Source organism: Chrysochloris asiatica, unplaced genomic scaffold (genome assembly GCF_000296735.1).
Source record: "Chrysochloris asiatica unplaced genomic scaffold, ChrAsi1.0 scaffold00077, whole genome shotgun sequence".
Classification (NCBI taxonomy): domain Eukaryota; kingdom Metazoa; phylum Chordata; class Mammalia; order Afrosoricida; family Chrysochloridae; genus Chrysochloris; species Chrysochloris asiatica.
In genome coordinates this window covers 12,105,491-12,120,048 of record NW_006408595.1, presented here as the reverse complement: position 1 = coordinate 12,120,048, position 14,558 = coordinate 12,105,491, and the positions used below count along the sequence as shown (strand labels likewise).

The following is a 14,558-nucleotide window of genomic DNA, read 5'->3' as shown; positions in this document are numbered from 1 at the left end:
ATCATATTTGATTGATAACTTTGCTGGATAAAGGATTCTTGGTTGGCAATTTTTGTCTTTCAGGATTTTATAAATGTTTCCCCATTGCCTTCTTGCTTGCCATGATTTACTTTTTAAATATTTTTCATCTTAGTATCTTTGTTGTAAAAGTAAGGTAATCACTAGAGATCATATGGAAAATGCATGAAATAAATGAAAACAGAAATAAATCACCTAAGCTCTGACTGTGATAAATCTTTATTCTGTCCATATGCATATTTCCCTTAGGAGACTTGGGGGAGGGGGTTGTGGACTGGCAGGGAGAGTCAGCATAGAGAAGAGATGAATAAAGAAGGTTTGAGCCAGTTTAGAAAGGTAGAAGAAAAGCAACAGGTAGAAGCAAGGGAGGGAAAGCAACAGCAGCAGAGAAGGGCTGGAGAAAGATGATTGGTTGTTAGTTGCCATATAGTCAGCTGTGACTCATGGCAACCTTGTGTCATCCCAGCTCACTGAGGCTTCCCTCACTTTCACTGACCCTCTGCTTTACCAAGCATGATGTCCTTTTCTAGCAGTTGACCTTTGCTGACAGTGTGTCGAAAGTAAGCGAGTCACTTCTCAGAAGCATCCTAGCTGTAGTTTTCCTAAGACTGATTTGGTTGTTCCTCTAGCAGTCTACAGTATATTGTGTATTCTATCATTGAAATGCATACATTGTTCTTCTGTCTTTTTATAGCATTAGTCAATTTTTGTGTGCATATGAAACGACTGAAAAGACCATGTCTTGGATCATCAAAGTGGTATCTTTGCTTTTTAAAACTTTAAGGAGGTCTTTTGCAGACAGGTGAAATATTATGATGAAATGTGGAAAGAACTGGAGTCAGAAAATAAACAGGGGAGGCCATAATCAGCATTTCTCAAGCTGAAAGAAATGAAAAGAAAAATCAGACCTGGACTGAAAAGAGAGAGTTGGCCAGAAAACAATCTGTTTCTTACAGTTTGTCTAGTTCCTTTGCCCTAGATTTAAAATTTTACTTGCAAATCTCCCTCCTTGATCATGAATAGCTGAGTTTGGGAGTAAGAGAATTGTGGGTTGTCAGGAGTCAGTGATAAAAGCAGTAATACAGTATCACAGACTGCCTTTTCTCTAGCCCAGGGGGGTTTCTCGTGGACTTTCCAGCACATTTCAATGAAGGTGGTAAAAGTGTTATACCTGTTGACGGGACCTGGAAGAGAGGACAAGTTATATAGTGCAGTGCACATCAGATACCTTTGAAAGGGGATAGATATGAAGAGCAGATAGGAGAGGTTTGGCGATCATTTAAAAATGCCCCTTGGTGAAGTAAGTACTGCCCTTAACACCTTAGGAAGTTGATGAGCTGAAGGGAAGAGAAGAGCTCAGTCAGCATCCCACAGGGATGATGAGGACTCAGACTCAGCTGGAGATGTTGCCATCTCACCTGGGCAGCTGTTGAATCCCTATTACAGGCAACAATACTGAACCACTGGCATGACACCTCCCCTGTGCCTCACCCTTACACAGTGTGTGTGTGGCAAGTGATGCGGTGCTAGCGTAGTGGTTGTGAGAAACAGGGACAGCTGAGATGTATATGCCACAGACCCAGAGCTCACAGGCAAACACCTTAACCCCTGTGACTTCACGGAATACAACCACCACCATTCATAGTGTAGTCCATGAAACACCAGCATCAGGAGCATCTGGGAGCTTGTGACCAGCCAATTGCTGTCATTCTGACTCATGGCAACCCCACATGTGTCAGAATAGAACAGTACTCCATAAGATTTTCAGTGGCTGATTATTTTTGGAAACAGATTACCAGGTCTTTCTTTTGAGGTGCCTCTGGGTGAACTTGAACCTCCATTTAGCAGCCAAGCACACGTTAGTCATTTGTACAGACCAGGGAGGTTGCAAGCTTGTCAGAAATGCAGACTCAGTCCCTCTGCAAAATCTTCATTTTAATAAGTTCCTAAGATAATTCGTTGTTGTTGCTAAGTACAGTCAAGTCAGTTCTGACTCATAGTTACCTGTATAGGGAACCTGAGGAGCTGCTGATACATTTTAACTGCCGACCAGTGTAGATCCTGCAATACCACATCATCGGCACATTAAAGTTTGAAAAATTCAGCTTTGAACTTTGGCAAGAGAGAGGATAGGAAGACTCATACTAGAGGTTGGTAAGGGTCCTCTATACTTTAGAGAGGAATGGATCATGGAAGAGTTGAAAGCAGTCATCTGTAGAGCAGCCCTGAACACCCCCACCTGAGCTATTTCTGAATCGGCAACTTCACCTCCGCCACTGCCAAAAGCTCTGAAGCTGAGTTTGGAGTTTGTCTCATGATTTCTTGTTACATAGCTAAGCTAGATTTTTAAAATACTCCTTTCTCCCTTAAAGTGTTGGGTTTTGGGTTTTTTTGTTTTGTTTTGTTTTGTTTTGTTTTTAATTAGCTTTATTTAGTTACAACTTGGAGTTCTGATGTGGCACTGTAGGATTAAGCATTGGACAACAAGGTCAGTTCAAACCACAAGGTCAGAAGTTCAAACTCAACAGCCACACTTTGAAAACCCTATACAGGGTTGCTATGAGGCAGAACCGATTTGATGGCAGTTAACGACAACAGTTATATGTAATATATGTCTCTAAGTTTAAGTGTATGATTCAATAAATTTACCCAAATACAGTCACTTTAAATGCTCTGGCTCCGCTCATCATTGCAGTTCTCGAAGTTGTTGACAGGTACTTAAAAAATAAGTGGATTTTGTAACATTATCCATGTAATCTTGGTGTTAAATGTGGAAGGACAAAGAATTAAAATCCTAGCAATTTAATCCATTTAAAAAATAGATGTCTAGATGTTCTTTGTTTAAGATGTAAGTCAGAATTTCTTGCAGAAAATAGAAAAAATGTATCTAGGGTTCCTGTCAGAAATATTGAAGAAATCATGGAGAACAAGAGTGTTACCAGAGTCTGGAGATAGGCAAATTTCATCCCAGTTTTCAAAAGTGGTAAAAGGTAGCACCTAAGGAGCTCTGGTAGCATAGTGGTTACGAGTTGGGCTGTGAACCTTAAGGCTAGCAGTTCAAAACTACCAGCTGTTCCGCAGGAGAAAGATGAGGCTTTCTCTGCTTCCATAAAGATTTACAGCCTCGGAAACCCTATACAGGGTCACTATGAGTCGGAACCGACTCCACGGCACATAACAACAACAAGCAATATTGTAGAGCAAGTTATTAATTACCTTGTTATGTACAATTACTGAAGAAAATATTACTCCATAGAGGCCAACAGAGTTTTTGTAAATAGTAGTCGTGGTTTGGTGCTGTGGGCTAATGTGCTGGACTGCAAAGTCATTTGAACCACAAAGTCAGTGGTTCAAGCTCACTCACCACTCCTCGGAAATCCTATACAGGGTCACTATGGGTCGGAACCAACTCATTGGCACTCAACAACAACAATCAACAAATGCTAACCTAATTTGTGTAGCACTGTGGGATAAGCACTATATTGCTAACCACAAGGTCAGCAGTTCAAACCCAGCATCCACTCCTTGGAAACCCTGTGTAGGATCACTCGCTATTATTCTGAACTGACTCTATGGTACTTAACAACAACCTAACTTCTTCTTTTCTTTTTTTTTTTTTTTGGAGATAAGGGTAGACTAGTATTAGTATGTCAGTTCTATCTTAAGTTTATTGTATCTTGACTTTAGCAAAATAGTGTGCATAGTCTCTCATGATTTATGGGTATGAGTCTAATATCTCTAAAGTCACTTATTTAACATATATTTACTAGCTGGCTATGCGTTGTGTTTCGTGTTGTATATAAATAGGTAAATATGTACATTAAACAATCATGGCCTAACCTACAATCTAATAAATGAACAAAATAAGAAAGATTACCAGGCTTTTAGAGTAGAGAATGGGACAGGAAGCAAGAAAAGGGAGACATGTAAAAAATAATGCAATTAACCTCAAAATAAAGATGGTGGCTTGAATGAATAAAATAGAATGGAGATGGGGGTGAGGGGAGAGCATGTACTGTTAGGTAAAGGAAGAGTTCAGTTTCACATAGATTTGAATAGGTCTAGAGGCTAAAATGAGTATTAAAGAGTAGAAGTATAAGCAATAATTTCAGTTCAGCTTTAGTTATAAAGCATAGAGCTTCCCAGAAACAAAATGGGCAACAAAATGTGTTCCAGTTAGAAGACACTTTCCAAAACCTGATGCCTACATGTTGGTATGGAGCATAGTGGTTTCTGGTACTGAAGGAAAAGCTGGACAAGACACTTTCTAAGGGGCTCCTTTAAGACAAGGAATCTAAAATCCTGTTTCCTAACAAGCATCTGTCTTCTCAGAAAGCAGGTGTAGCACAAAATTTGGGGTGTAGTGCCATACTTTTCAAGACATCGTTGCCACATAGGTTCTCAAAAGTTCCTTCATCACAACTCTGCTTCTCACACTACCATTCCCTGCAGCCCATTAACATGTTCTAGATCCCCTCCTTCTCCTTGAGGCTATTACCTATTGCTCTGCTCCCAGGAAAGGTTTAGTTCCCATTTAGACAGACAGTTTTTGCCCCCACCATATTAAAATTTGGGGTTAGTGTTTAGCAGTGTGGAAGCTGAAGTAATATCCTGATGAAATAAGAATGAATCATCTATATTGCTCTTCACTGGTACAGGAATACCAATTTGTGTTCCTCTTCTAAAGCCACAATTACATGAACTAATCTCTGTTTGTACAAATAGGGGTACAATCTTGCTCAAAATAGAATGAATATTCAAATAAGCCATTATATTCCTCCTTGCTCCTCCTTTTCAATGTCATGCTTTCTGTGTCTTAAGGCATCTCTGATTTGACCCTCACAGACTATTCTTTATTGTTGTTGTTAAGTGCCATCGAGTCAGTTCCGACCCATAGTGACCCTGTATAGGGTTTCCAAGGAGCCACTGGTGAGCTTGCAGTTCACAAGGCTTTGCAGTCTGGCGCATTAACCCACAGTGCCACACCAGGACTCCACTGACTATTCTAGAATCTACTAAAGCCAATTAGGCAACTACTGCTTCTTCCTAAGGATCTAAACAAGGAGTTTCTAAATTTCATTCTCATTTATGCCAGATTCTTTCATAGCCCATAACACTCTTAAAATTATATATGCTGTAATTTGCCTCTTAGTGGCTTTCTAGGTAGAAAAAGATTCTGTTTTCTATTAAATTTCAGTCTCTAAGGGGAAAATTCCGGGAGGGATGGGATAAAGAAGAGAGTCTTCAGAGAAGATTGAATGGTTAAAGGTGAATGTAATTGTACTCTCACTAGGAGTCCTTACCTTCGGGGTGAAAGGTCTCAAGGGAGCTAAAAGGTTATTTTCATCACTGTGGGAACACCTCATTTTGCTCTTTTGAGGTGTGAGAAAGAAGGTAGGCAGGAGAGGACGTCGCTAAAATCTTCTCTGAAGATTTTTTTCTGTCAGGAGTGAAGAAGTTTATGGAAAAATCCCTCACATCCTTGTTGAGGACCAAAGAAAAACTGAGCATCATTTAGGGATTTAACCCTGCAGAATGTGTTAATGGGCAGCTGAATGCAAAAGCCAGGTGGTTCCAGGGGAAAGTGATGGATATTTACTTAGAATGCTTCTTTTGCTAATAGGTATCTAGTTCACCTAGGGAGTGCAGTGGCTCCATGTGATAAGCACTGGACTGCAAAACACAAGGTCCATGGTTTGAGCCCTCCAGCTGCTTCAAAGGAGAAAGATGAAGTTTTCTGCCCCCTCAAAGATTTAAAGCCTCAGAAAGCCTATACAGGGTCACTGTAATTGGAACTGACTCAACAGCACTAAACAACAATAAAACCTGGTTCACCCAAGCTTAGGGCCTTTAGTAAATCACTTTGTCCCACTATCCCACTGCCTTTGAGCTGATTCTGACTCATAGCAACCCTATATAGGTTTCTGAGACTAAATCTGTAATGCCTTCTTCCTCCTGTAGAGTGGCTGGTGGGTTTGAACTGCCAACATTTGGTCAACAGCCCAATGTCTAACTCAGTGCCACAGGTTTCTGCAAGGTCATACTCTTTAATACATTAACCTTGGTCCTCATGGTAATATCCCCTCTCCTCTCCAAGTCTTCTCAGGAGAGTGAACCCAACAAGACACAGAGTCAAATGCACAGCTAAGGTGGTATCCATGCCGCCCTCCCCCCCACTGAAAAGCCCATGCAATCCTGTGCCACGCAGAACTCCTCTAAGGCCTGTCAAATGCATATGTACAAGTTGACACTTAGCATTCTGTGTCCCTAAAATCATGAATGAACTCACAATGAAACACAGCACTCGCTTCTTCAATGTAAATATCGTTTATCTTATAATATGAAAAAAAAACTGTACCACAATTATGTCCCAAGTCTTTTTCTCTGAAAGAGCATATCAAATCATGTTCCATTGGCTATCTCAGAACTATTGGATTGGCCAACAAACGCCTGCTCTCAGTTTCCTCAACTAGAGGAGATAACCAGGGTGTAATCTACTTAATCACCCTCCTCACTCAAGGATCTTAGCTATGTAAATATATATCTGAATGCGTTTCCTTACAATCGTAGCTTGACCTAATTTCCCCTTTATTGGTAGAACAGTTTGGCAAACCCAAATGTTTGTTTTACCTTTGCTGAACTCCGCCTCTCTTTTATGTTTTCTGGCCAATCTCTGGCAGTCCATCTGCTCCACCATTGACTGTTCTATATGCCCTATTTATGTCCTCACGGCTACACTGCATGAAGGAGACACAAAATGCCATGGAGATGAGCAAGCTAAGGGGGAGCCATTCTGCCTGGGGCCAAGGGAAGTGACATCTGAGCTGAGCTGGGCTCAAGAACCAGAGTATCTATGGTTCAACAGGTGTTTAGGATCGGAGGAGAGCTTTGGGGAAAGACAGCTTACACAGAGAGAACCATAGGATGTGCCATGTGCCTCAGCAGCACTTGAGAAATCATTGCTTTCGTCACTCAAATTTGGAATCAATTGCAATAATGTATTGTTCTCGAGGCATAATTCTCTACATCAGGAAGTGAGTGATTTGATTTGGCAACTGGATGATTTTTTTTTCTTTTTAATAAGTAGGCTTTATTTTCAATAACCACATCTGTTTTGACCAAATTATTCAAAAAATCATCTGTAGACGCTCATGTCATTTTCACTGTGCTTTTTCCTGGGGGAGGGTGTGATATAATGAGCCAGATGTACTAAAACAAAAACAAGAGTTTGTCATTCAAAAAAGTCTTTTCATTAATGCTTGATTCTCAAAATCCCCCCTTAGTTAAGAGGCACTTATTCTTTTAAGAGGAGCCAGGTGCAGAAAACGGCTAACCATCTCAGTGGTCCAATGAGTCGATTCAAAAATAGTCAGATGTTAGATGAAAGCAACCTTGGACACAATTTGCTTTCTGTCTTTATCTTAAAGGTGAGGAAGGAATTCAGAGAGATTAAACAAGTTGTCCTAAATCACATGGTTACTGCCCTAAAGGTCCCTGCAAACCTTTATCTTCACCCTCCATTTCCATTTCCCACTCCCACTGGGGCATAACAGAGGACACTGAAGAGTATACAAAGCTTCTTTTATGTTGTTTTAAAGTCATCTCAAAAGAAATGATCCCAGAGAGCAGAGGAAAGCTGTTTGGGCTTTGAATTACATAAGGGAGTTAAACTGCTTGTGTTACTCAGATTCTAATGAACACTTCTTTATTTGGTTGTAGTTATTAAGTGCCATCGAGTCATTTGGCAGGACATTTTTATTGAGGGTTTAAAACCGGAGGTGACTAATCGGTTCCAAAATTTGGATGCCATTAACAAACAGTATTAACCAAATAAATAAACCTTTGGCCTCCTACCTAAGACCAGAGTATGTTCTTTTTAAAGTTGTTATAACCAGACTTCTTTGCTTTGCTTTAGGATACTTTTGACTTCAGTGACATTGCTGTCAATATATTCAATAAACCTTCTGTTGATCTGTTCAAAGGAAACAGGTAAGCTGAGGATGTATGTAGTTTTATTAAAGTCAGGGTGAATGTTACTCATGGTGATTATTGTAAGCAAGTGATGCCCTCTCTACTCTGCAACTTGATTATAAAGAGAGACCCTTTGCCCTACAGTAAAAAAAAAAGTGCAGTAGTGGTACTTACCTAGGGAGACAGAGCAGACTATAAATTAAATTGTGGTGGACAGAGAACAAATAGCATTGCCATTTAAAGTCAACACTTATGGACACCGATTCTAGTTTAATATGACATCATCTTAAAGGCTTCACTTTTTCCTTTGGTCTCTACAAATTCAGAACAAGGATCCCATGCTTTTCTATTTCAGCCTCCAAGATTTTAAAAGTAAACAGACTTCTCACTCTCTTTTGTGCATATTCCAAAGAGAAAATGCTTCTCTTGAGGCCATTGGGGAGTGAGCATCCTGTGAAGGAACATCAAGTACTCTGGGCAGGGTAATACCTGAAGGGTTTATTCTCCGTTCCTGGGAGACTGAATGATGTTTGTAATACTGTGACTTTTATATTAGCTCCAGCCGCATTGGCCAGCTATTATAGTACATAGGCAACTGCATTTAACTGGAACATTTTGTAATAGATTAAGGATCTAACCATTGTCTAATTTAAACATCAGTCTTCAAAGAGATTAAACAAAGGTTTAATTCTAGCAGGATTCAGACTGCTTTCTTTGGAGCTTTGAAAACATGAGCTAGTAAGTTAATAAAATGTCATTAAAAAATAAACATTTTTTTTTGTTTTTTAAATGACTGAATTGGACTTCTAGTATATTGTTGAAATGAGCTCCTTGGATAGTTTAGAATTTGGGTAGAGTCAAAGTTATTCTTTTGATAGATTTGTCTGTTTGTGTGTGTGTGAGTTGTATATCCTTGAATTACATTTTACAAATTATCAGAATTCTGCTGTCACAACTATTAGCTTTTTATTATATTTTGGACTCATGAGGTACAGATGGAATGTTATTAAGATAATTCTTTGTTAGCCTAGTCAATGCAGTTCATTAACTCAAGAATAATCTTTTTGTCTCCAACCATCAGGGTAGATTTAAAAAAATAAAATCTTCATTTTACTGGTATAAACTAAACCTGAGAATAAGAACAAAGTGGGACTTTCTCCCTAGTAAAGTAAGAAGACTATGTGAGGTAGTTTAAAAAACAGTCTTACGACATGAAAGTTCTAATGGTAGCCGATTTGAAAAAGGAGAAATGGTGGTCATGTCTGACATTTTAAAATGTCAAGAGATTATTTTATAGTGAGACTGTCTTAACCCTTGCAAAGCCAAGGAGGTTATTTATGTGATTTTGGAAAAAAGGCACAAATTAACTTGGAGAATGGTCCAAGAATGATGGATTCTTGACTACTTTAATTTTCAAAACCTGATCATTTCTTCTGTTCTCACATTTGGTTTTAAATAGGCTGCATGGTTTATGAAAAGCTTGGGGAACAAGTCTTTGGCACTACAGGGAAATTGGTAATCTTTGGAGCCACTTCTCTACAGAATACTGGAGGTAAGAACATGCTTTTGTACGCATCATTTTAAAGTTGGTGAGCATTGTATATCTTTTCTAATTTGAGTAAATGTGTAATTAGGTAGCCACATGAATTTGAATAATTCAGTTATTCTCCTCATAGAAAGTAAAGTGTAGGTTCAAACCAAACCAAACCGAAACCCACTGCTATCAAATTGGTTCTGACTCATAGCAACCCTATATAGAATTTCCAAGGCTGTAAATCTTTACAGGAGCAGAGTTTCATTTTTTCCTAAGGATCAGCTAGCTGGTAGGTTTGAACTGCCGACCTTGAAGTTAATAGTCCAGTGCTTATCCTACACCAGGACTCCTGATGGCACAGATTGTTGTTGCTGTTAAGTGCTGTCAAATCCGTTTCAGTTCATAGTGACTGTCTTTATAGGATTTCCAAGGGGCGGCTGGTGGGTTTGAACTGCTAACCTTGTAGTTAGTGGTCCAGTGCATAATGTAGCACAAGACTCTAAAGCATAGATTGTTTTGTTGTTAAGTGTCGTTGAGTCAGTTCCGACTCATAACAACCCTGTATAGGGTTTCTAAGGTGAAGTTGGTGAGCTTGAACTTGCTTTCCAGCGCATTAACCCACTGTGCCACACCAGGACTCCCTACTAGCTGATTCTTTAAAATGAGGGACACTGTAAGAATGCTTCTAGCTGTCCTTAGGTCTTATTGAAGGTTAGTCTAAGAGCGAGGCTGGTTACTTTTTGAATAGCTTGCAACATGAACCTTAGTATCTTCTTTCTAACAATGTTCTCATTTTTTCCCAGCAATGCTGAGCTACCTCTTCATAGTAAAAAATGAACTACCCTCGGCCATAAAGTTTCTGATGGGAAAAGAAGAGACGTTTTCGTACGTTATAAATATATAAGTAACATGCTTTTAATTTAAATGTGAATGAACTGAAGTGTGTGTGTTTAATGAAAATTCCCAAAACAAACATTTCCCTAGATTGTTTTTCTTTATTTATTTTTTCTACAAGAAATTTCTTTGGATCTATATAAATGTCAGAAGCAAGGGGTAGCTTTAAAATATAAACATTTAAAAGACAGATTCATCTGTCATGCACTAATGGGTAACTATTACATTTTCCCAAGAATCTGAAATCTATATCTAGTTTCCATGAAGTAGAACAGATAATGGAATATATTTAACACACAATTAGAACAGGTAGGGAAAAAGAAAAAAATCAAGACCTTAGTCTCTTTCCTGAAGAAGGAATATAGCATTTTGGGAGCAAAGTTTACGTGAAGTAACCTCATTAAAGAGATGTAGCTATCCCTGAAAAACTGTGTAGCTGTGTTTGGTGTGTATATTATGTTTCAAGTCCCTCTTATTTAGCAGTTCTTGCTAGTCTTTCATTTCTTTGTTTCCTTTCGAGACAGCTTCGCAGAAGTACTAGAGGATCCAAGGTCAAATACAAGGCATCAGGGAGACAGAAATGCCTACCTGTATGGACTGGTTTCTTGTTGATATTACCCATGCCAAACAAAAAGGAACTTTCTCTTTTAATAATTGATAAAACAAATTGTAATCTTACAGAATGTAACCTGTGCATTCAACTTTGAAACTACTTAAATAATTCAAAGGAATACTACATTTAGCCAATGGAGGAAGGAGATCCACAATAGACCTTTTCCCATCTCATAGGAGCAAGGCAGTAGTAAATGAGTAGTGGTTAGGTTAAAGTATTTGGTTAAAACCTGAATGATGATAAAATAATAAGCATGAAAATAATGGCAAAAACGAATACAAATTTAAAAATTAATTAAAACATATGATGACATTTTATATATGAGGAATAAAAGGTTGCTTTCTAAGAAACTATAACATCTATTTAAATGCCTTTCAGGGCCTGGTATGTGGATGGCCGCATTCTGGTGGTAATAGTTACCTTTGGCATAATTCTCCCTCTGTGTCTCTTGAAGAATTTAGGTAAGGAAAGATCTTGCTTTTGTCATAGACTCTATGGTGCCCTGATGAATCAGAAATCTAGTAACAATGAACAAAAACTTTGCCCTCTGCTTCCTCTTTTAGGGTAAAGATTAAGTGAATAACATAAGTATTAATCAGTTATGACTTTAAATTGAGATGAAAATACTGATCAGGGTGTGACTTCATAAGGCTTTATTCTGCTGAGGGGTACAGGGAGAAAGGGAGGTTCTGGGCCCTCAACAAAAAGTCCAGCTGTTGTCATGGAGACACCTCACATGTGTCAGAGTAGAGCTGTGCCCCATAGGGTTTTCAATGACTGAGCTCTCAGAAGTGTAGATCACCAGGCCTTTCTTCCAAGGGACTTCTGGATGGACTTGAACCTCCAATCTGTCAGTTAGCCATCAAACCCATCAACCATTTGCATAACTCAGGTCGAGCCAAAGAAAGTGCTATTTCTAATAGTGCTATTTCCTAAGAATACAACTCATGTGTATTCTTAGGAAAGTTGAGAAAATATAATTTCCTCATGTTGTTGCTAAATGCGGTGGAGTTGGTTCTGACTCATAGTGACCTTGTATAGGGTTTCTAAGGAGCAGCTGGTGATTTTGAACCACCAACCTTGCTATTCAAACAACCTTGTGGTTCAAACAACCTTGTGGTCTAGTGCTTATCCTACAGCACCATACCAGCCCTACAGTCTCCTATGTTGTTGTTGTTGTTGTCAGGTGCCAACGAGTTGGAACTGACTCATAGTAACCCCATGCACAGCAGAACGAAACAATGTCCAATCCTGGGCCAACCTCACTACCGTTGCCACACTTGATGCCATCAATGATGCCACCTGGCTGATCCATCTCATTGGGGGTCTTCCTCTTTTTCTCTGACCCTCCATCTTACCCAGCATGACATCCTTCTCCAGTGACTGTTCTTTCCAGACAATGTGTCCAAAGTATGAGAGACGAAGCTTAGCCATCCTGGCCTCCAAGGACCACTCTGGCTGCACTTCTTCCAAAACAGATCTATTGGTTCTTTTGGCAGTCCATGGCACTTTTAATATTCTTCTCCAACATCACAACTCAAAGGCATCAATTCTTCTTCGATCTTTCTTATTCACTGTCCAGCTTTCACATCCATATGAGGTTATTGAAAATACCATGGCTTGGGTCAGGCGCACCTTAGTCCTCAAGCTGACATCTCTGCTCTTCAACACTTTAAAAAGTTCCTGTGCAGCAGATTTGCCCAATGCAATACGTCGTCTGATCTCTTGACTGCTGCTTCCGTGACTATTGATAGTTGATCCAAGAAGAATGAAGTCCTTGACAACTTCAATCTTTTCTCCATTGATAAGAATGCTGTTTATTGGTCCAGTGGTGAGGATTTTTGTTTTCCTGGCATTGAGATGCAACCCATACCGAAGGCTGTGCTCTTTAATCTTCATCAGTAAATGTTTCAAGTCTCCTATGCGATCTTAAATGCCCTGATCACATAGATAAGTATGTTTTCCAATATAGTACTAAAGCTGAAAGTTATATATAGTCATGCCAGAAGATAAATTAATCACACTTGAATTAACAGAGTATAACAAATCTCAATTATTTGTCTCAGTGATGAAAAGTGAAAAGTCAAAGATGGCGGCTAATCTGTGGTCATATCTACTTGGTTTTGACACATATTTTTTGGAGATGAATGCCTGATGTTGAAAGACATGTGGCCACACTGCCATCCAATCAGAAGCCTATAAAATGCATCTCCTTTAATGCTGAGTTAATTCAAAGCAGAAATTTGGATTAAAGTTCTTCCAAAATGGGAAACACAGGGAGGAAGTTGGAAGAGTGCTGTTATAGTGGGAATTGCAATTAATGTCACTAAATAAAATGCGTATAAATGGAGAACCAATTTGCTCTGTAATCTATTACTCAAATTACAATTTAAAAAAGAAATCAAACAACCTGTTACACTGGGGGAAGAGAAAGTGTTCTTCCAAAAATTATTGCAAACCAAAGTGTTTGGTTTTTGATTAAAAAAAAAATCAAACCACTGTATACATTCTGTAATATTTATGTCCTGGTATGGCACTGTGGGTTAATGAACTGAACTGCAAAGTTGGTTTGAACCATAAGGTCGGCAGTTCAAGCTCACCATCCCAAGCCATGGTATTTTCAGTAACCTCATATACATGTAAAAGCTGGACAGTGAATAAGAAAGATCATAGAAGAATTGATGCATTTGAGTTATGGTGTTGGAGGAGAATATTGAAAGTACCATGGAGTGCCAAAAGAACCAACAGAGCTGTGTTGGAAGAAGTACAGCCAGGGTGCTCCTTGGAGGCCAGGATGGCCAAACTTTGTCTCTCATACTTGGTGAGACATATTTTCAGGAAGGACCAGTCGCTGGAAAAGGATATCATGTTTGGTAAGGTGGAGGGTCAGAGAAAAGAGGAAGACCCCCAATGAGATGGATTGGCAAAGTGGCAGCAACAATGGGCTCGGTCATGGCAACAATTGTGAGGCTGGCCTATGCCCGGGCAGTGTGTTGTTCTGTTGTGCATAGGGTCACTATGAGTCGGTACTAACTCGATGGCACCTAACAACAACAACACTAGAATTATATATATATAATTTAATACACATATAGTATTTAATACACTGGAATCAACAACCGTTTCTTGGAAATCCTTTACAGTGTCACTGTGAGTTGGAACCGACTTGACAGCACTCAACAACAACAACATTGAATATATTGTTGTTAAGTGCTATCAAGTCAGTTTCAACTCATAATGACCCTGATTAGGGTTTTTGAGGAACACCTGGTGGGTTTAAGCTGCCTACCTTGTGGTTCACAGTTTATATAAATATATATATATATATATTTATATATAACTACATGTTGTTACTATATGTTGTTAAGTGCCATCAAGTCGATTCCAACCCATAGCGACCCGTATAGGGTTTCCAAGGAGCAGCTGGTGAGCTTGAACCACCGATCTTGCAGTTCAAACGACTTTGCATTCTGACACATTAGACCACAGTGCCACACCAATTACTACACACACACACACACACACATA

At 39.2% G+C, this 14,558-nt stretch overlaps 1 protein-coding gene across 1 annotated transcript in view; it reads left to right on the top strand.

Annotated features, from left to right (window-relative positions):
• Positions 1-14,558, top strand: part of SLC38A1 (solute carrier family 38, member 1) — a 66,342-nt gene that overhangs the window by 38,949 nt on the left and 12,835 nt on the right. Inside the window, exons 5-8 of the mRNA XM_006865324.1 lie at positions 7,934-8,007; positions 9,449-9,541; positions 10,327-10,408; positions 11,409-11,491. Coding sequence (XP_006865386.1) covers positions 7,934-8,007; positions 9,449-9,541; positions 10,327-10,408; positions 11,409-11,491 — 332 coding nt within the window. The remainder of the gene's footprint in view (positions 1-7,933; positions 8,008-9,448; positions 9,542-10,326; positions 10,409-11,408; positions 11,492-14,558) is intronic.